At 38.9% G+C, this 23,827-nt stretch overlaps 1 protein-coding gene across 1 annotated transcript in view; it reads right to left on the bottom strand.

Moving 5' to 3' along the window:
- The window catches only part of LOC126278472 (glycogen phosphorylase), a 146,989-nt gene that overhangs the window by 20,600 nt on the left and 102,562 nt on the right, over positions 1-23,827 (bottom strand). Inside the window, exons 2-8 of the mRNA XM_049978615.1 lie at positions 11,191-11,292; positions 10,900-11,082; positions 8,464-8,595; positions 7,152-7,263; positions 6,922-7,067; positions 6,673-6,846; positions 6,253-6,399 (exon numbers count right to left, since the gene is read on the bottom strand). Of these exons, the coding sequence (XP_049834572.1) occupies positions 6,253-6,399; positions 6,673-6,846; positions 6,922-7,067; positions 7,152-7,263; positions 8,464-8,595; positions 10,900-11,082; positions 11,191-11,292 (996 nt within the window). The remainder of the gene's footprint in view (positions 1-6,252; positions 6,400-6,672; positions 6,847-6,921; positions 7,068-7,151; positions 7,264-8,463; positions 8,596-10,899; positions 11,083-11,190; positions 11,293-23,827) is intronic.

Here is a 23,827-nt window from a genome sequence, read left to right as displayed (position 1 = left end):
AGTTTTTAAATCAGTATTATCTGGAGAATTTTGAGATGTTCTTTAGCTCCCTGTGTATTGCTCCCTTAGCGGCTGAGAATATATTATTGCACTAACCATAGCACATGCTTCTCACACTCCACACAACCCTTAAAATTGGCACTGGGTCTTTACAGCCAATGAAAGGCAAATGAAATCTTGGTCCAGCTGTTGGTTTTAATATGTAATTAATTTCCAGTCCCTGAAATACTCCACTGTGAGTAATATTCTCTAAAAACAAAAATGTAGAGTTTCAGAAATTAACTAGAAGAGAAAAGAATTTTTTTCCTACGTGAACAATGCAAAGAACTCTAAGAGAATAACAGAATCGGGAAGATAAGTGATCTTTATCTCCTGATTCTAATGCCGTATACTAACATTATTTTTCACTGCACTTTTATGAGAATCTTGTGATATGTTAAAATATCTAGTGCCTGCCTTTCTGAGCTTCTCATTAAGCTTAATTTCATTCAATGTTGGATCATTGGATAGTGATCTTAGCCTGAAAGAGAGGTACTTCCACGAGTTTCAGTGTCCCCCCCACATTATGTTGCTATCATCCTGGCCAATTTACCTTTCCCTTTCCAACTGATATGCAAGGTCATACCTTGTGAATTCCATTCCTTTTGAATTATTAACTTGGATGATGAATTGAAAAATGAATGTGTTACTGTGCATGGGAACTATATGGTTTGGCAGTTAATCTGTGTGGATTCAATGCCTTCTAACTGCAATACAATACAGTTCCAGTTACAAAAAGTGAACTGTTGCTCATGTTTCTAAGTTATAAATGGAGGCAGGAGATTACTACAGATTTCGTCTCCTGAGTAAACTGTTGAATACTGCATTCTTCGATGGGGAAACAAAAGGGAATAGATAAGATATAAATATGAAGTAAATAGCTATCTCGGTGTAAGTGAAATTTATGCTTGAGGTTTTTTTTTTTTAAGTGATATAAAATCTCTATGCCAGCTACAAGAGTACTGCTTTGGTATAGAGACAGACTTGACACCAGATGGGATTACAAAGAATTTTCCCTGTTTTGTTACTCTCCCTTGCATTATAGCTTCACCTTTTTCTCTCTGCTATGCACCAACACAAATCTGACTGAGGTTTAACAGACACCTAAGTTCCACTGATTGACTGTTAGATTATTTTATACATTATGAATGAAAACACATAACACTGATGAAATGTTTTAGAATATTTATTATTTGTTCACAAACCAGTTTTTGGCTGTTATGTCATCATCAGGTACATAGAGAAGTACGTCGTGCAATGAAATTTTGTTGGCTCAAAGATTTTAAACTAATGCATCTACATAGTATCCTCATACTTTCTGGAACATTTTACCAAAGTTTACTGTTCAATTATGTTCTTCTGTGTACAACTGTTGTAATTTGTCCTTAGTTTATTAATTAATTTGTCATATGTTTTACCTTAGTTAAATAATCTTACATTGCATTTACACTTAAGTAATCCCTCTTGTTTTACTCCTAAATCTATGATTAAAATTTTTCATCTCTGGTAATGGAGATACTCTGTAGATGCATTAGTTTCAAATCACTGATCCAACAAAATTTCACTGCACCTCATATGCATCTTCGTACCTGATGATGCAATAGTCAAAAATCAGTTTGTGATGTTTTCATTCACAATGAAAACCTTAGTTGTACATAGAAGTCCGAGACATCACATCCTTTATTTGTAAAGGTGAGCTGGTTTCGTTCAATGAAGATCTGAAATTATCCCTGACAGAGAGAACTCTGCAGCAGCACTGAAGGGAAATTTAACTGAAAAAAACCTAATAAATTATGAGACAGAATGACTGACTAGTATGTAATTTCAAATGGAAAAATGTGTTTATTGTTGATAAATACATGTAAGTAAAAGTGACAGACTACAGGAGTCACTGGAACTAATAGTTCCTTTGTCAGTGAGGAGAGAAGAGCCTAGAGGTGTTGGTGCATTATGTCAATAGTCATTGCCTTTTATAAATTTTCTAATAGTGTTACAGTTGATATATATTTTTAAAACAACAATTTGAGAGAGAGCTGCTGCAATGCTGACTAGACTGAAGAAACTTTTGTTTATGAGAAAGACTGAAATGATACATTTTCTGTAAAATTTAGGGGAAATTTGTTCAGGTTTACACTGATGAGACAAAACATTATGACCACTACCCACTCTGAGACTGAATGCCTCCTGGTGGTGTTGCAGACATGCGGCACAATAACGAAAGAATGTAAGCAGAACGGAGACAAATAGGCAGTCATTATAGCTAAGATATGTGCCACAAATGCAGAAATCCACTGATTCGGTTTTGTTTCATTTTAGGGTGCAAAAACAACTAAAGTCATATGCGCCCATGTTAGAACCTTACAACACTAATACAAAAAAGGAGCTAAAACCAATCGATGGAAGGAAAGAGAGCTAAGAAAAAGGACTTCCTCTTTGAATATCTCCACAAAATATGCCATAGAGACAATAGAGGTTCTAAACTATGACGGAAAAATAGTAAAATACAGTTGACAGTCTATGCGTTGTTCGCCGAAACAGCCAATAACTCAAGACGGCAAACAGACATTAGAATGTAAATGGTTAAGAAAAGGGCATTAGGTCACAAAATGGCAAACTGTCAAAGGTTGATTTCAATGAGCACAAAGTGGTAGGCGAGCACCGCTTAACAAGTGGCAATGGCTAAAATGAGAGTCCCCAGTATAACTGTCTGAAATGATGATCTTGTGGCACGAGGGCTGAGAGGAGGATGGCACACCACTGGGGATAGGTTAATTCCCCAGAGCTTGTTCCCTGGAGGTAGAAACAAGTGGACCCTTTAATTCCAAGAGCATCTGTAATTCCTCCTTGTTGGATTTAAGACCCCAAACATGCTATTGGAGGAGGGTCGTGATGGAGAAAGCGGAGGAGGAAAAAAATGAAGGGTTGTACCTCGTTAGTTGCCGAGTGCCAGCCTTTGAAGACTCACTGCTACAGGATGCAGAGGCTGGAGGAGATCTACAGAGTCATCAGCATTCTCTTTGGGTCAGGCTGCAGATTCAAGGACAGCAAAATGGTTGGCAGCACGCACCAATGAAATGGAGATCTGCCAGGTGAGGGTATCATGTGACAACTCTGTTTAAGGGGGATCTCTGCGTTGGCAAAGGAGAAGACTGTCTTTGATTTTTTTGAGCCTTTGTGATTGGCAGATGAAGACTCAGATGCCTGTTGGCTGAAGGAATGTAATAAGTCACTGCAGAAGTGTTCTTCCCATCCTTTTGTGGCCTGCTGGTTGTGAAGCATGGGATTTTGATGCCAACGGCATAGATCTGGTGGCTTCATGTGCAGTTGTAGGAGAAGCAGACAGGGATGCTGCAGTGATACTGGGCTATTTGATAACTGCTGTGCTGAATTTGAAGTTGCAACTCTGTGTGGCCATGTCCTTCGTGGAGCAACACATGGCAGGAATGGTACTGTAAGTGCCAGATGGTAAAACACAGGGCTTTTTGACTAACCAACAATTTGCGAGCAACAGGGAAAGGGACTATTTCCTTCAGCCAGACTTCCTGTATGGTCCACTCACTGAGATAATGGGACATTCTCAGGATGAGGCGGCATGGTCTCCATTATAACTGATACAGTGGGGAGGAGAAGGAAGGCAATCGTCATAGTGGGCAACCCTACCACAAGTAACACATTTGGTAGTGTTTTTACATAACATTCAAGTGTGGTTGTAGCATGGACCCTGGTAGCAATGCATCAGATTTGGAATGTACAGTCAGACTGTGATGACTTTGTAGCCTGCTTTGATGTATGATAGAAGTACTACTCAGTCAAAAGTGAGAAAAAGAGTGTGCCTAGGGATTTAGATGGCATCAACCGTTTTCATTACCCAGTGCACTGCAGTGGTGTCCTAATCAGGGAAATAAGTTTTAATTTCTCCTTCAGTCAGACCATCAAGCAGCCGAGTGTAAATAATATCACGTGAAGAATTCAGCATTTGATGGACAGGATACCTGTGTAGGAGAGAAGCTGTAAGCAGTTGTTAGGATTGAAAATTAACATTGCCTTCCAAAAGCAAAGTCCTGTTATGTCAATAAGAGCAAGATTTCAAAGCGCCAGCAATTGCATCCACATCTTTCTGAATAATAAAAGGACTAACTGTAGCAAAGAACTGACCTCCTTCAGTATGGGTGCCACGAGAAACCGAGGTGTGACAGGGAGAGTCTTTGAATCTTTAGCCTCAGTCTGTTTACATTTAGTAGACACAGACTGAGATGAAGGTGAGTGACTCATTGAAGAAAAATCCCCCACTATTGCCAGTGTCTCCGATGGCATGCTCCTTCCAACTGGGGCCCCTTTCGGATGTGGGCTCACCCACCTTATATGATTGTTCACACCTCCAGTCACACCTTCTGAACTTCTGACAGAAGTACCAATGGGTAATTTCGAAACATCACAGCTCAGTCAGTCATCCCTCCCTGGGCCTGGCCTGCACCGGGGGTACGTGTGAACCCTACCTGTTAACCTGGGGCTGGGAATTATGCCTTACCCAGTCACCTGTTATGCATCAAGCATGTGGGCCTCCCTTCAGAAACACACAGGGAGGAAGAAACAAAGGAACCTCAAACACCAAAGTGGAGGAAAAGTATGATATGGGGAATGAAGAAAGAAAGAAAGAAAGAAAGAAAAAACAGATGAGGGACCATTCTAATGCCAGGCTATTGAAACATCAGAATACATTCCCAAAAACATCCCAGACATGTTCCCCAGGAGAGGGGAAAAAGGATAGCAGAAGGATAGACACGCAGCACGGAAAGGGATAGATTTACTGCAAAGGCTTGGGCCCGTGGTAGGAAAAATCCACTGATGTAAGTGGTCTTGACAAAAGGGACATTGTTGTGACACAGCAGCTGGAAATGAGAACCTCTGAAATGGCAAAGCTGGTTGAATGTTTTCTGTGCTACTGTTGTGAACACCTACGGAAATCGGTTGAAGGAAAAATGGAATAACGCATACGCTGTGTGCTACCTTATGTCCACGTCTCATCACAAAATGCAGAGGCAGGAGGATCCGCCACTGTGTAATCCAGGACAGGCAATGATCTGTGACAGGTCTGGTGACAGAATACAATGCCAGTGCAGGAACACACCTTTCAAAGGCCATTGTTGAACATGGAGTTCCACATCACATGACCCCTACATGTTCCTGTACTGACCCAACAACATCAGTTACGATTGCAGTGGGCACAGCATCACTGAGTTTTCTCCATGGATCAATAGAAACAGGTTACCTGTTGAATGAATTGTATTTATTGATACAACAGGTTGATGGTTGGGCCCTTACACTCCATCATCCAGGCGAATGGCTACTGGAAAGGTGCACCATGCCACTGATGCAGGCCGGCAAGAGCAGACTTGTGCTACGGGGTTCACCGAGTTGGGCTTCTATGGGACCTGTGGCATTACTCAAAGACACTGTCACAGCAATAAACAACATGAACATTATTGTGGACCACCTGCACCCCTTCATGACTGAAGTCTTCTCTGAAGGTGATGACATCTTCCAGTAAGATAACTCTCCACAATACAAGACCCGAGTCGTGCTGCTGTGGCTTGAGGAGTGTGATAGTGAACTCGTACTTATGTCTTAGCCAGCAAATGCCACTGACCTGTGGCCATTGGAACACATGTCGGGCACCTGCTGCATGCCCACAAACCACCGTCCTGTAATTTGCTGTAATTTAGTGGCCCGTCAGTAGACATCCAGTACCACATGCTTCTGGAAACCTATCAAGGACTCGTAGAATCAATGCCCAGCAGAATCACTGCTCTACTTTGTTTGAAAAGTGGAGCAACATGCGATTAAACTGGTGGTCATAATTTTTTTGGCTCAGTGGTGTATATTACAAATGGCAAACATAAGAGGGAGAGAGGCTGAAATTACCTTTTCTCCTATTTTCTTATCAACTGCACTATATCAGTGAAGCTCTTCTTTACACGTTTTTACAACAAGAGATGATAGAAGTAAAATGTTTCTTTTTCCTTTGTATTTAATGGCAAACTTAATTTGACTGTTATAATTTTTCCGATTTTTATCAGGAATAGTGCTCAGACTTAAATCTCCTTTAAAAAGTCATCCCTTGGATGTATGAATAAGGCTCTCAAAATCAAGGATATTAGGGTCCACGTCATATCAAAGCACTATTTTGATATGCTGATTAAGCATTTAGCTTACCTCAAGATGGAGATGATTGATGTAGTAGATGATCTGCATGTGCCGTGGCAAAATTATTTCAATCATATGCACAGGCCACCTCTCCAGAGCTTCAGGTAGCACAGTGTGGTTTGTGTATGCACAGGTACGTACCACAATATCCCAAGCCTAAGGAAACAGTGTTTCATTATATACATACATAAATTTCTGTGCCTTTATACAAATCTACATCATTCTTACAACAATCTCAGGAAACTTACATCTAGGGACCATTATATCAGATAACCTGCAGTCGGGAAAGCATTATAGGGACTGTAAAGTTATTAAAAATCTTAAATGAGTATTTAAGTTATATCTATTGTCTTTCATGAGATAATTTTTGTCAATCACTTCTGAAAAAAATTACAAAGTCACAAATGAGAAGAAATCACAGCATAATACCTTCTCCCAAGGTAAACCTTCAACATCCACAAGAATTCGTTGCAACTCTGGAATAGCCATTGATGGGTGAGTGTCATTTAGTTGTATTGCAACCTTCTCTGGAAATTGATCAAATGAGGTTCTCACAGCATCACGACTGCCAAATTTAGAGGCCTTGAAACGCCGTATTATGTCCTGTCAAAAATACCACATTTTCAAAAATCACTTCTCACATCCACCAAAATCAGCATAAGGTTTCACAGCTGTTACCTGAAGGGTTGCAGCACACATGAAATACTCTTGTTTCAGTCTTAGTTCTTTACCCTCAAAGAAATTATCGTTGGGGTACAATACACGTGAAATATTTTCTGCAAGGTTTCTGTCCAATACAGCCTGAATATAATCACCATCATTGACTGAAAAAGAAAAGAAAAATGTGCCCTATATAAACATAAATAATTTAGTTTGGTCAAATATAAATCATGATTCACAACACTTACAAAATTTGAGGTTAAATTCAACAGGTGACTTTGCTGACCACAGTCTCAAAGTATTGACCACATTGTTACCATATCCTGGAATTGGACTGTCATATGGCATTGCAAACACAATCTGAAACAAAATTGTTGAACTGCATTACAAACTTACATATTCACTTCACAAGCTATCTTACAGTTTTGGGTGGAGGGCATGTAGAGTACAATGATCATTTTGCCCTCACTTTCCTGTTTCATTTGTGAATAATGTGCAGAAAGAATGTGTGATGGTCAGCCTGCAAAAGTAACAATATTGGCAATTTCTATATACAGAAATATGTAAAATAAGGGAAATTCAACCACTCACCTATAGTTAATCGATTTGTGGAGCACATAACAGAAAATGGACTCTCACCATGACCATAGGAATGTTTGTGCACATGTCGGTATGGTTGGGCATGTGAGTGTATTCTTGCTGCAAAAAATAGTGCTCGAAACTACTGTGAATGTTGTTTTCTGTTATGTGTAGCAGTGCTCCATGCATCCATCAGCTACAGTGAGTAGTTGCCTTTACCTTACTTTACGTAATGTGTTAGTTTACTTGTTGTGGAAGGTGCATTGTACAACTTGTTCCAGCAAACCTCTGAGTTGCATGTATTGCTTCTCTTTTACCACCTGCTGTGAGGTGGATGCTCACCTCTTTGCTGTTATGTGACAAAGTTATGGCAAGAGAGAAAGTTGGAGAAATAAGTGTATACCATAGCAAGACTACAGGATTTGTCATTAGCATGGAGAATGTTATGTAAATAGACTTGAAGTGGATAAATGATAATAAACAAAAATATTTTACTGCAAAGATACAGAACATTTTGTACTTGAGATAATTTATAATGGAACACAGGAAAGAAGAATGAAGACAAATGGTAGCTTACAGAATTTTCACTGAGAGATCCTTCTGTGGATTCAAACAAGATGTACACAAAAGTCACTTCAGGATGGGTAGCAAGGAATGTAATAACTTCCTACAGTACTGTGTGGATGGGGACTTTACTAGTATGGAAAGTGATGTCGGTAACAAGAAATGACTTGTCAATTCTCAAATTCTTAACTGTTCTTGACTTTTTAACAAATCTTTGTAATTGAAGTCAAACGGATATTGAAAGATCAAGCCTATTAGAAATTAACAGTATTTATTGACATTAATTGCTGCAATAGTCAAAGAAATATAGTCCAAGAGCAGCAACAAATGACTAAATAAACATACTTAATTAAAAAAATTATTAAGTAGTCTGCTTTAAAGCAATACATAAAATAAAGAATTATGTCAAAAACAAACCTGTGTATCAACCCATTTCTTGCCCTGGGGAGTATCTTCCACTCTCCCATAGAAGTTCACTGGTAGCATGTATTCCGGTCGTGCCTTCTCCCATGGATTTCCAAATCTTAACCAGTCATCTGGCTCTTCAACCTGACGAACACATTGCCAGTGTGCAAAAAAGGAAAGTAATATTTTGTGTTAATAACAATTTTTAATAATGAAGCCCATGGCATGCCTACTTAATTAATTTTACTCGACACTACCCTATACAGTCTTCAGTATTGTTTTACTGTTTAACAGTTACACTTCTACCAGTGTTTGCTTCTTACATAGAGATATGGAAAAATCATTAAAAACTGAAGTTTAGTGAGCAAACAATGGTGAGATGTATATTGAGAATTACTAGGTGAGATAGTAAAACTGAATCCCTGCTATTTGTTAAGCTGTCCTTAGTTGCTAAAAGAATTGGGTGTGGAGGCAATGGAAGAATGCTATACTCAGCATAATGGCTGTTGCTATCAGAAGAGAAGTATGGGAGGCACATACTTTGCCCTCTTCACATAGTGCTGGTACTGCACTTATTAGTACTCCATATCAAGCATCTACTGAAGCAAAAGTGACTTACATCTCATTTTGTTTGTGACCCTCATTCCCCAAGTAGCACCGAATGAGGTGGTGCAGTGGTTAGCACACTGGACTCGCATTCGGGAGGACAACGGTACAATCCCGTCTCCAGCCATCCTGATTTAGGTTTTCTGTGATTTCCCTAAATCGTTTCAGGCAAATGCCAGGATGGTTCCTTTGAAAGGGCATGGACAATTTCCTTCCCCATCCTTCCCTAACCCGAGCTTGCGCTCTGTCTCTAATGACCTCGTTGTTGATGGGACATTAAAAAAAAACACTAACCTAACATAACCATAAGTAGCTGCCCACAACAGATTCAGAATTTTTCACCATTTATTTTGAACCAACCAAACAGACAACAAAATATGACATTCACTAACAGCTGTTGCACTTTAAACATTAGCAGGCCAAAGTCTTCTAATGTCTATCAGTTCAGGAACTAGAGAGCCTATAAATCAAGAAAAATTTTAAAAATAACATGTTTTGGAACTCTTCCTTAGTCAGCGTCCACTACCGTTACGTCTTTCCCCTCAGAACTATGATATTTTGAATCCTGTCCTCCCTTTCTCCCAACCACAAAGTAAAAATTAGGATTTTATTATGTTGCTATCTGAACATATAAACAAGGTGCCTGCCTCAGAACAACATATGTAGTCATCAAGGGCACTCAACATCCCATCATTGATCATGTTACAGAATGTGACAGCTAGGACTGCCTGCTTGCTACACTGTCATCATCTGGATATTTGGATTCTACTTCCAAGTACAAGGGCCTCTGAGTTGCAGAAATTGCAACTTTAACCTTACCTGGACTGTGAGAACTAATGTATTTTAATTTAAACTAATTCCCTGTTTCTTTGGTTTTGTATTTCATTCTGCTTTAACATTCCCTCTGCCTGCCTAACAGCATAATTTATTTATTATCTCCCCACAGTTTAATCCTCCCCCCCCCCCCCCCATAGTGGCATTATTTATTTCTCATTACCATTATCTACCTCTTAATGCATTATATTTCATCTCTCATCTTCGATCTGTCAGTTATCAATAATTAATTATCAGTAGTACTCTGCAATTTAAATTTTGGCTCTTTGTTTACATTACCTTCTGATTCCTTCCCACATCTTTCTTTTTCTCCTTATCCAGAGGGTGATTCTTCCTTTCCTCCAGCACCTGTAATCCTCTCCTTTCTATCTCTATTTTTTTATTAATTTATTTTATTAATACCATATGCCATAGATTCAACTTTTATTTTTTGTATATGTAAGCCCTAGAAGTGAAGTTCCCATTTCTGGAGTTTGCGAGGAAGAGCACGACATTATATCAAATAGCCACAGCTGGAGATGATCCAGACAGGCACTTTGAAGCCAGATGTTACTGATTGTCTTCTTGGATTAACAAGATGAATCTTTAAGTAACAAGGAACTAAGAGTAAAAGTTTCAAAGCTGTTTCATATTTAGATCATTAGCCTGAATTCGGATCACACTAATATTCAGTAGAGGGTGCATTTGAAAGAAGACGGGAGAGACATAGGAACTTTGAGGAGAAGTATTGGAGTGTAAACAGCAAAACTTATTTGAGCACCATCTATATTTCCAATAGTACTCACAGTCTCCATTTCATTCATCTTTATATTCTCTCATACTTACTAAGTGGTGGATAAAGTAAGCAAATGTGGTTTCTCAAAAGAAGGCTTTTTTAGCGGTATTCAACACAACATGTTTTACTGATAGCACTTCGTAAATGAGGTGATTTCTAAACAAGCAAATGTTTATAAAACATTTTAACATTAGTGCCAACTGCCAAAAAAATTAAATAAAATATCAGCAAACCTGTTGTCCATTCTTGATTTTTTGAGCAAATATACCATACTCATATCGAATTCCATATCCATAAGCAGCAAGCCCAAGGGTTGCCATCGAGTCCAAGAAACATGCGGCAAGGCGTCCCAGACCTCCATTACCCAAACCAGCATCTTCCTCAAGTTCCTCTAACTCTTCTATATCTAACCCCAGCTGCAAGAATAACATTATTTTTCTTATTCTACAGCAACATAAAACAAAGTAAGAATAAAAAATTATATATCCTCTTGTGTAATAATGCACACAGTAATTTATTCTTACCTGATACATTGCCTCATCACATGCATTCTGTATGCCAAGGTTAATCATCGTGTTCTGAAGGGAACGGCCCATATAATACTCCAGTGAGAGGTAGTATATCCTCTGCAAAAAAATATCTAAGTTAATATTTACATTAACACTTCAAGTTTATGACACAATTCATATTAATTTTATACGTGTGTGTCCATGTATAACGAACTGGCAAAAAAATCAGCCAGACAATGGTAAAGTTTATAAAGCAACATATTTCAGTGTGGTATTAACTCAATATGGATCATATCTGTCAGTGGCACCCAAATCATACACAACATCGAACCAAACAAAATTGGTTGACTTAACTCATTGTTATCATTGCAGTAACCCAACATAGATTTGCTTTTAAGGGAATGATTCCCAAAGCTCTTGGAGGACTGCTGAATGTATTGGAATATCTTCAATTTCTAGTTGCAAAAGAATGGCGACTTTATATACGAGGTTTTTATGTGACTCAAGAAAACTCAATACATTTCAAAAATTAATTAAATTGATTATGAGTGAAAAATATTAGAATTTTCATTACCTTCTTTAACAGTATTATGCTGCTTGCATCATGCAATGTGTTATTTGTTTCTGTAAGACAAATCAGTAAGAAAGATGTACCATATTAACAACAATTAGTCTGGCAAGCTGGCCTATTGGACAGTTTTCCTAGGACGTTTCCATGCTTATTTTGGTAAAAGATAGATATGATAGTAGCCAATTTAAATTTACAATGAACTATTAAATAAATATATAAAACTATATTGAACAATGAGATACATGACTTTCCTCATTTATGCATACTACGGGGAAGCTTTTGCAGGTATCCAACACACAGCTCCATGATGATCTGTTAGGCTTCCAAGAATTCTGTTTCGTTGTTTTCAATACAAAGTTGAATGAACTACAGTAAATTTAAAACTGGGGAAAATTACAAAAGAAACTGCTGACACAAGTATATTGCATCTCACTTCAGAGGGACAAACTATTTATCAAATACTTCAGTGTAATAATATGAGGTATAAAACTGTTATGCTCTGGTTGACTATATTTCCAGACAACATAAACAGGATAACAGACCCTAAAAGGTCAGTTCAGAACTAACAGCAAGTCATCACTGGCAAAATGGCTTTTTACTGAGAAGCATATACCAGTTACATGTTGTAAATATATATTATGTGAAAGGACTGATCCATCTACAGAATTACTGTGGGAAGACATCTGCTCTTCCTCACTTATCACTCAAGATTTTGTAAAGGAGACAAAATAGGAAAGGATATAGTATAATTTCAAGTAGATACTAATTGAAGTTACTGATAGCAAAATCATTTTATGAAGTTTTGCACATGTTCAGTGTTCACCAGTGTTAAAGTCAAATGCTTACTTACATTATTTTATTTATGAAATAATGTAATGAATTTCTCTGTAAAAAAGAGAGGAATGGCTAGTTAAGATATCTGTTGCTTGCTAACAATTGTGGAGCAGCTATTTTTCTCTAAAAAAAAAAAGAGGGGGGGGGGGGGGACCTGACCTTTCTACAGGTTCTGCAAGTTTTGTTCTTTTGGTAAATGTTGGGAAAAAGTTTTCAGAAATTTTCTACTATAGCAGAATAATCCAGCTGCTTTGAGAAGTTTTCAGATTATACCACATGATCTGAATTCTTTTTATAAGAAATGGATGCAGGTAACAGAAATGATACCACTTTAAGTGTGACAGACTGACCCAAATCCATTTCATTGCTAATCCTATTCTAGAATGGAGAACAATCTACATGTTTTCAGAGCATCGTAGTGGCATAGAGCAACAGCAAGTGGTCAAATCATAACAAAGTCTTACATCATATTATAATTTATTAATGGGCAGTTTGAAAATTACACAGACCTGTTATCAGGTTTCAAATTTGAAGAAACATCACTTCATCTCTTTGATAAAGTAGTGGCTTCATCATTATTCAAAACGTAATAAAAGTTGTGTTACATGAAACCAGGCATTAATGACTTGCAATGTACAAATAAGACTGTATACTACGGACTATGATCTCTATTTGTTCAAAAGTAACAGAAGCGATATCTGTGACTAAGGAAGCTTGAGTCAGGCCTGGGGTCATACTCAGATACCCAATGGTTAAGATAACTGCTAATGAAAAGCAGGAATTAAGATTCGAGTTTCAAGGTGGCACCAACTTGCATTATTCATAGATGTCAATCAGCATCTATTTTGAAAACACTGGTCATCAGAAAACCAACTCTCACTTGACATCCTAAAAGCTGTGGATCAAGACAGTCAGGCAGATGTAGTACTTCTTGACCTCGCAAAGAATTTGATTCAGTTTCCAATGTTTGTTAGAAAAAGTATGATCATATGGGTTATGAAACAGAATTTGTGACTGGATGAAAAATTTATTGGGTACAGATGACAGCACTGAGAGTCAGCCAGATATGCAAAAGGAATATCGAGCACATCCTAGGGAAATAGGTTGGAACCCTTGCTTTTCATTTTTATATTAATGACCCTGACATAATAGTAACCCCAGGCTTTGCAAGAGTGGCAATTTGCTTTATGAGTAAATGTTCAGAACTGTAAAACTGTGAACTTCAAAATGAAAAACTTAGTGTCCTATGACTGCAGTATCAACGAATCCCAGTGAAGACAATCAGGCTGCATCAATTTGTACTGAAGTGAAATGGAATTGTCACAGACATTCAGTTCACCAGTCACATGCCTAGGGGTTTGGTTGTGGGGAGGGGAATGTGAGAATTTGTTACTGCGTCCCCCCCCCCCCCCCTCCCTGCACTCACTCCCTCAAATATAACTTGATGCCTAAGATTTTAAATATAATAACAATATATCATTTTTATATTAAAACATTTTATACAGTGAATTGCTTACATCCACACACAGTACATCACTTCAGCATAATTTCCTAGGAATTGAAAATCAGATAAATGCAGCTTCTGAAAAGTTCTTGTCCAAAATTTTACAGAGAACTAGGTCATACAATTGATTCAAGAAGTATAATAGAAACAAACTTCCACAACTTTTACAGCTAATACAGTATAAAATCGAAGTGTGCAGTCATCATTATGAGTGCTAGCTCTAAGATTGTGAACACAGATTTGTAGACTACAGCTGTATGCAAACATGTAAATGGGGAGGTTGAGGTGTCTTTGGGTTGTTTCCACCTATGTTCAGAAAAGTTATCCTTTCCAGCATTTTTTCTTTGTGAAGCACCTTTCCCCTTCTATCCTGCCTTCTCATAATTGCCTGTAGTTTACCAGTTCCACTGGTCATCTCACAAACTTTGTCAGTTTTGTTGTTGGGAACAGAACAGTTGGCCTATGAATAGAAGCATTTTCCTGGCTGGAATGTTTTCTATCGCCAGTCAGAATGAAAACCAATTCATGTGGACCAGTCCTCAGGAAAACAAGTGAAACATATCCTGCATTACACAGTGCATGGAATTTGTTACTATATCTTGCCATATTCGAAGGAAGGAATGAAATAAGATCAGGTTCAACGTCCCATTAACATGAGGCCATTAGACACCACACAGGCTCAGATGGTGCCAAGGACAGGCAAGGAAATCGATCATGCCCTTTCAATGGAACCATCCCCCGCACTTGCCTAAAGCAATTTAGGGAAATCACAGAAAACCTAAATCTGGATGGCCAGATGTGGGTCTGAACCATTGTCCTCCCAAATGCGAGTCCAGTGTGGCAATGTTTGAGGCACTCAAGTTCTTGTGATACTGTATTCTCCAAAAGTTAGCAGAAAATTTTGGAAATATATATAATTATCATTAATACTTTTTGTAAGATCTTTGGCTATGCCTGAATTGAAAACAGTGTGCAAAGGAGGCTAATTACAAAAAACTGACGTGTCTCACCATAGCATATTGCTCTAGTGTGTGGGACCGACAACAAATAGTACAAACTAGGAATATTAAATGTATTCAAAGAATGGAAGCACAAATGGTAACAGGATTCTTTGAATCATGGGAGAGCGCCACAGAGATTCTGAAAAAACTGAAATGGTGGATGCTTGAAGACAGACAGCAATTTTTACATTAATGCCAACTTACTATGAATCAATAACTAGTATTAACTGAAGAATATAGGAATATACTTCAGCCCCCTAGATATCACTGCTGTAGTGACTGCGAGGACAAGATTATACTAATTCCACACTCTATTCTCGAATGGAATGGGGGAAAATCCTCTCTGAAAGTATCTGTCCTCACTACTTTTGTCAATTAGTCAATGTACACCGCATCTTTCTTACCGAGTTTAGGTATAATATATTTTTAATTATTATAACTGGATATATCTGAGTTGAAATGGTTCTTTTCTCACTCAATGCAAAACAGCTAGCCATGGTAGAGGCCAATGGAGTATTAGTGATAGCAAACCCAAGCTGTGCTACACTGCTTGTAATACTGACCTTACACAATTTTAAAAATGCTTCTTTTGCATGCTAAAACTACAATATGATGATCTGTTGCAGATGCCAAGGAAATCAAGAAGGCAGACCATTATGGGGAATTGAAAAGAGCGAACAATAAAATTCATTCAAAATTTATAGAAAAATTTTTTTTAACTAGTGCTAGAAGTTTGTTCTAAGGCTGTTTCAGCACCTGACTTGAGCATAAAAAACCAAACAAAAATTGTAATATTTCAATTATGACAAAAAACTAATTTCACTTATGAGTAACAGGCAACTCTCATCAAGAGGATAAAACTGTTAGGCAATGCAATCTGCTCAAAGTATATGGACAGTACTGCAACCTTGGAATTCACAGCAACTCCTCATATATTTTCTAAAACAGAATGTCTAGCAGGTAAAGATTGGTTTGGAGCATTTCTGAATGAAACCCAAGGAACAGAATTAGGAGAAACAAGGCAGCATCACGCATTAACAGGATTAGTGGGCTTCATCAAAATTATGTTAAGAAATAGTTTGAAAACCTCAAGGATTTTTCTTCTTCTAATACACCTGATAAAGCAGGTAACCACAAGAGCCTGGCACATCATTTGCCAAAAACACAAGTTCTAAAATATTTGTCTCAGTTAAAATTCAGTTTTCACTAATGACATTGTGTTTTACAAAATTTTTTATCCCTCTTTACACACTGAGGTACATGAGGAACTGATGTACTGCCTTTACCACATGAAGTTGGGAAAAGCTGGTGGATGTAGCAGTTTAAATTTTTAATTATAATCTCTTCCCACATGCACAGTAGGTCTTTCAAATTTACTGAAATAAATAGAACACCTTACATTGATGTGACAGTAGTCATGGCACACCATGAGGTGACAACAGCCATGGCACACCACCTAATATCGTGTTGGACGTCCTTTTGCCCAATGTAGTGCAACAACTGGACGTGGTATAAATTCAACAAGTCATTGGACATTTCCTGCAGAAATATTGATCTATGCTACCTCTATATTTGTGAAACTATTGCCGGTGCAAGACTTCGTGCATGAAACAATTATGTTCCATAAATGTTGGATGGGAGTCACAAAAGCTGAACTGGGTGGCCAAATCATTCGTTCAAATTGTCCAGAATATTCTTCTAACCAGTCACTAACAATTGTGGGCTGGTGACATGGCACACTGGATTTTGAACATGAGTACATGAATGGCTGCAAATGGTATCCAAGTAGGCAAACATAAACCATTTCCATCCAATGATTGGTTCAGTTGGACCAGAGGACTCAGTCTACTCCTCATCAACACAGCCCACATCATTATGGAGCCACTACCAGCTCCTACAGTGCCTTGTTGACAACTACGACCCGTGGCTTCGTGGGGTCTGCGCCACACTCGATTCCTACCATCAGCTCTTATCAACTAATATTGGGACACGATCAGGCCATGGTTTGCAAGTTGACTACAGTCCGTATAAGATGAACATCAACAAAAGCAAAATGACGATAATGGAATGTAGTGAAAGTAAGTCAGGTGATGCTGAGGGAATTAGATTAGGAAATGAGACACTCAAAGTAGTAAAGGAGTTTTGCTATTTGGGGAGCAAAATAACTGATGATGGTCGAAGTAGGGAAGATATAAAATGTAGACTGGCAATGGCAAGGAAAGCGTTTCTGAAGAAGAGAAATTTGTTAACATCCAGTATACATTTAAGTGTCAGGGAGTAGTTTCTGAAAGTATTTGTATGGAATGTAGCCATGTATGGAAGTGAAACGGGGACAATAAATATTTTTGACAAGAAGAGAATAGAAGATTTCGAAATGTGGTGCTACAGAAGAATGCTGAAGATTAGATGGGTAGATCACATAACTAACGAGGAGGTATTGAATAGAATTGGGGAGAAGAGGAGTTTGTGGCACAACTTGACAAAAAGAAGGGACCAGTTGGTAGGACATGTTCCGAGGCATCAAGGGATCACAAATTTAGCATTGGAGGGCAGCGTGGAGCGTAAAAATCGCAGAGGGAGACCAAGAGATGAATACACTAAGCAGATTCAGAAGGATGTAGGTTGTAGTAAGTACTGGGAGATGAAGAAGCTTGCACAGCTAAATCATTATGGTTTGAGTGGGGCAGTGCACAAATGGTTTAATGCATACTTAACAGGAAGAATGCAGAAAGTTGAAATAAGTGGTTCGTGTAATGTTAAAACAGCTGATTCCTCAAACTGGGGTGCTATCAAGCACGGGGTCCCACAGGGTTCGGTCTTAGGTCCTTTACTGTTCTTGATATACATTAATGACTTACCATTCCACATTGATGAAGATGCAAAATTAGTTCTTTTTGCTGATGATACAAGTATAGTAATAACATCCAAAAACCAAGAACTAAGTGATGTAATTGTAAATGATGTTTTTCACAAAATTATCAAGTGGTTCTCAGCAAACGGACTCTCTTTAAATTTTGATAAAACACAGTATATACAGTTCCGTACAGTAAATGGCAAAACTCCAGTAATAAATATAGAATTTGAACAGAAGTCTGTAGCTAAGGTAGAATTTTCAAAATTTTTAGATGTGTCCATTGATGAGAGGTTAAACTGGAAGCAACACATTGACGGTCTGCTGAAACGTCTGAGTTCAGCTACGTATGCTATTAGGGTTATTGCAAATTTTGGTGATAAGAATCTCAGTAAATTAGCTTACTATGCCTACTTTCATTCACTGCTTTCGTATGGCATCATATTCTGGGGTAATTCATCGTTGAGTAGAAAAGTATTCATTGCACAAAAACGTGTAATCAGAATAATTGCTGGAGCCCACCCACGGTCATCCTGCAGACATCTATTTAAGGATCTAGGGATCCTCACAGTAACCTCACAGTATATATATTCCCTTATGAAATTTGTTGATAATAATCCAACCCAATTCAAAAGTAATAGCAGTGTGCATACCTATAACACCAGGAGAAAGGATGATCTTCACTATGCAGGGTTAAATCTGACTTTGGCACAGAAAGGGGTAAATTATGCTGCCACAAAAGTCTTTGGGCACCTACCAAACAGCATCAAAAGCCTGACAGATAGCCAACTAACATTTAAAAATAAATTAAAAGAATTTCTAGATGACAACTCCTCCTACTCATTGGCTGAATTTTTAGATATAAATTAAGGGAGGGAAAAAAACTAACTTAAGCATTAGTGTCATGCAATATTTTGTGCAATGTAATATCTTGTACAGACATCTTTCATTAACCTGACACGTTCCACATCATTACGAAGTGTCATATTCATGATCTATGGAACAAGTATTAATCTAATCTAATCTAATCTAACAGGATAGAGTAGCATGGAGAGCTGCATCAAAACAGTCTCAGGACTGAAGACCACAACAACAGAGTCCAACCAATATGGTCACGAGCCCAGGAGAGGCGCTGGAGGCGATTTTGTGCTGTTAGCAAAGGCACTCGCAACAGTAATCTGCTGCCATAGCCCATTAATGCCAAATACGAGCTGCACTGTCCTAACTGATACATTGGTTGTACATCCCACACTGGGTTTTACAATTATTTCATGGACAACTCCACGCAAATGTCGCTGCTCTTGGTCGTTAAGTGAAGGCCGTCAACCACTGTGTTGTCCGTGGTGAGGGGTAATACCTGAAATCTGGTATTCTCGGCGCATTTTTGACACTGTTGATCTCAGAATACTGAATTCCCTAATGATTTCCGAAATGGAATGTCCTCTGAGTTTAGCTCCCATTCCCCATTCAAAGTCTTAATTCCCGTCGTGCAGCCATAATCACGTCTGAAACCTTTTCACATGAATCACCTGAATACAAATACTGTACTGTCTGGTATAAGGTATAAACCTTGTGTACGCGATACTACCGCCATGTGCATACCGCTATCCCATGATTTTTGTCCCCTCAGTGTATGTGCAAATTAAACATACAACGGTTGCTGTAGTGATATTTTTAGCTAAAATTCCTCGGTCTACCGGAATGCGTTCCCTAATCCTTTGCTGTGCACGAGAAATGGATTTTCGTAACAGTACATAACGCCGTATTTGAGACAATGATTGCTGAACAGCCCTCGTACCAGTTTTGGGAACTGGTTTCGGTAGTCCGCTGCATTACTTAACACGCCTCGTAATCAACTGAGTAAATTATTTGTACCCGAGGCGGCGCGGGCGTTCTAGATACGATGGCGATGGCCTCGGCGCTGCACCCATTAGCAGGAGCCGCTGCTACTCGCGAGATGTGGGACGGCGTCTGCAACGCGATACGTGGTCCCAGTTCACTGACCGCGCAACCACTTTCACTTACGGCCTCATACATCTCTTGCGCCGATCCCGCCTGCTCTGCCTCAAACGAGTCGCTGCTGCGATACACGACGATCTAAATTCATAAACAATTTGTTGGGATCGAGTCACCAGCAAGGCTAGTTACATGTTGTTATCTGTTATAGGCTAGCTACACGTTGTTATCAGTTACAGTCTGTTAACCACGGTCAGCCAACAGGAAATGCGCCGAGATTGGAGTGCGGCATGTAAGGCTTAAATTTGGGCTGCCTGTATGGGATCAGTGAGCAGCGACTCGGACTGCAGGAGGGTGTCATCTGTCCTGCTTCTATTGGACGTCTAGCTTATTTACATCAGTAGTTGAGCAATTACATTAGTTTCTATACACTTAGGGTTTTTTCCTCCCACAATCTGTTTTACATTGTGAATGATCTTAATCTTATACTGCGATTTAAGTTGCCAACTTCATATTATTACGTACTCAGTGGTAGCCTTCGGTTCCAACAATCACAGCAAAGGTATTTTTACACTCTGAGCGGCTCTGGGCCTTTTCAGTGGGCTAGTTATTATGTAAAGTATTCCAGTAATTAGGGTTATGTATAGAAGTTAGTTTGTATTTTAGTTTCATGATTTAATTTCTCCTCTTTACACTCTTTTTGAATGAATTTATAATATGTCGAAACCGGCACTGGTACCACTTCTGTGACATGCAGCTGAAGTATACAATAAAAAATAAATTTTACAAGACGGTCACTGTGTAAATAACTCTTCACCGTATAAACGATCCCGACGCAAACAAATAATCGCGGTGATTGGTCAGCGGGTGTTGTTACGTTACTGGAAGTAGGCTGTAATTATGTATAAGATATTTTATGTTATATTAAAGCTAATGAAATTTAAAGATTTTCTGCAGCATCAACAACAGCAATAGTTTTGTTGATCGGCAAGCTGAATTCTTACGCCATGTATTTATTATTTCCCCGAACAGTTCTTGGACGATATTATGGCCAGTTCTCATCGGTACCTGTCAGCTTGTTTTGTAAATACTCTGTTTCTCCTGTAAACGTGAAATATCGAAACGCTTGATTTTTCACCTTCTTTTTAGTAAATTTGAAAAATGTGGCATAGGATCATTACAAAAATACCACCAAATCTACACAGTTGCGGTAGCGTATTGGGTATAGTAACTGCAAGCAAGCTTGTGGGTATCAATTGTTTTTATGTTTATCGAAACAGCATCTTGTATTGTACACTAGAGAATAAATGAAGTGTGCGGAGGAAAATCAACCTTTGTATGTGACAATGCACTACTCATCATTCGTCAGCTTGTAAACTGTGACTTTCCTTTGCTTAAGCGTTCAGTTATACACATCATTCTGAAGAAACATCCGGAGGATAGGAGGATGCAAGGAACCTCTCCCATGGAGAGTAATGGATAAAGTGGTGGGCGAACATATGTGTACTATGAAAAACAGATCTGTACGTACGAAGATATTTTGCGATGTTAAAATAATCTAACTGATTTTTTAATAACTTTGAATGTTCTCGTAACATATGTTTGTTTCTTTCAATTGAACTTTCAGTTCTTATTTAAAACTCGGCATTAGAAACCCCTTATCCGAAGGACCAAATTGCACTCTTTGTAGTCCTTACAAAAATCAAATGGCTCCAAGCACTATGGGACTAAACATCTGAGGTCATCAGTCCCGTGGACTTAGAACTATTTAAACCTAACTACCCTAAGGACATCACACACATCCATACCCGAGGCAGGATTCGAACCTGCGACTGTTGCAGCAGCGCGGTTCCGAACTGAAGCGCCTAGAACCGCTCGGCCACATACGCCGACTACTCCTTACAAAGACGACTTACGTGTCACCTGAAGATTTATGTTACAGTTACTAGCAAGGAATGTGTGCTACGCACATCTGAAAAATTTGATTTCATAGTTTCGCCAAAATAACTATTTTTAAAAAGTAGCACGAAACATAGAACTTTCCCCTATGGCCCGCCGGACAATCTAACTCCCTTCTTCCTGAGAACATGTCCTTTGCTTACTCCAAGTGCCTCGTCAATCGGCGACGAATCTGGGAGATATAGCTACCGCGGCCAACCGTAAGTCATTTAAATGTGGAAACCTTTCCGCTGATCCGAGATGTTGCTAAACAAATTTACGGGAACCTCAAGCGAAAAAAATGTTTCAAAGGTTTAATATGAACGACTGAAAACGGCTTTTTTTATGGATACATCTTCTCTGCTTCATCCATCAGCGGTCTGCCGATGAATGCCCGTCCCCCATTTTATCTCACAGATTAGGATGAATCTCACCGAATGAACTTGATATTGTCCTATAATGATACCTTGATGTGACTAGGATTGCCGTACGTCCGGGTTTGCCCGGATTTGTCCTAGTTTTGAGTGCGTCCTGGTTTTCTTATAAAACTGTCCAGAGTAATTTTTTTTTCCTCGTGGGACTGAGTGATGTGGTGCACTGGTTAACATTGGACTCGCATTCGCGAGGACGACGATTCAAATCCGCGTTGGGTCATCGAGATTTAGATTTTCTGTCATTTCCCTAAATCTCCACAGGTAGATGCCGGGATGGTCCCTTGAAAGGGTCCGCGGATTTCCCTCCCATGCTTGAAACAATCCGAGTTTGCGCTCAGTCTCTGATGAGCTCGATATCGACGGGACGTTAAATCCTAATCCTCCTTTGTTTACAGAGAAACTCGATTGATTGCAAATAAACAGATTTTAAGAAATCTTAGTTAAATTCACTAAATGAGGACTAGTGCATGGGTTCTTTCGTTCCTTTTACGTTGAAAAAACAGTGGCTAATACGTTTAAACGTTCCCGTACACCCCTATTTTCCTTACTTCTTTACTGAGAACAACGAGAAGCCCCCAAAAATCTAGGATCGTATGCGCTGGGGATGGGAAAAACCGACCGGTCCGAGCCGATACGTATTTTTCGGCAATTGTTTAGTCTCGGTTATAACACATTTATTTTTAGTGATAACACGAAATATCAGAAGCCATATGAGAAGTGCTAAAATTTCATGTTTTTCAGTAACAACTTCTTTGAAAAAGGAGTAATTTTTATTCGTAAAATTTGCATTGGTTTGAAGTATTGCGTTATTGTAGAAAATGGGAAAAGCGATCAATGATACTATAATAACAATGCCGGCAGAAACGAGCAACACACACACACACACACACACACACACACACACACACACACACGGCATAAGAATTCGTACAGTATTGCTGAGACAGTACTGTCCCTGTTGCCATGTGTCGTGGTCTAAGGTACGCGTGTGTGTGTGCAGTGTGCAAGATTTGCACCCACCTGGTGTAAACGATAGTTTCTCGCTGTCGTCGCCGGACATCATTTTGCAGAATGGCACCAACCCTAGTCTGTAAATATTTTTACGACATGACGTAGAGGAAGGAAACTGCGGTAACAGTCATCATTATCATCATTTAAGAGTGATTATGCCTTTCAGCGTTCAGTCTGGAGCATAGCCCCCTAATAAAATTCCTCCATGATCCCCTATTCAGTGCTAACATTGGTGCCTCTTCTGATGTTAAACCTATTACTTCAAAATCATTCTTAACCGAATCCAGGCACCTTCTCCTTGGTCTGCCTAGACTCCTCCTACCCTCTGCTGCTGAACCCATGAGTCTCTTGGATAACCTTGCTTCTCCCATGCGTGTAACATGACCCCACCATCTAAGCCTGTTCGCCCTGTAATAAATTAAAAACTTAACAGCAATTCATTCATGTAGACAAAAAAAAATGGGTAGCTGATCTGCTGCTTATGGCTATATGATACGCTTTTATCTGCTTGTAGCCTTTGAAAACGGACAAATTAACACGAAAAATTGAGCT

The sequence above is a fragment of the Schistocerca gregaria genome, chromosome 6 (assembly GCF_023897955.1).
Source record: "Schistocerca gregaria isolate iqSchGreg1 chromosome 6, iqSchGreg1.2, whole genome shotgun sequence".
Taxonomy (NCBI): domain Eukaryota; kingdom Metazoa; phylum Arthropoda; class Insecta; order Orthoptera; family Acrididae; genus Schistocerca; species Schistocerca gregaria.
This window is presented reverse-complemented; position numbering and strand designations above follow the sequence as displayed.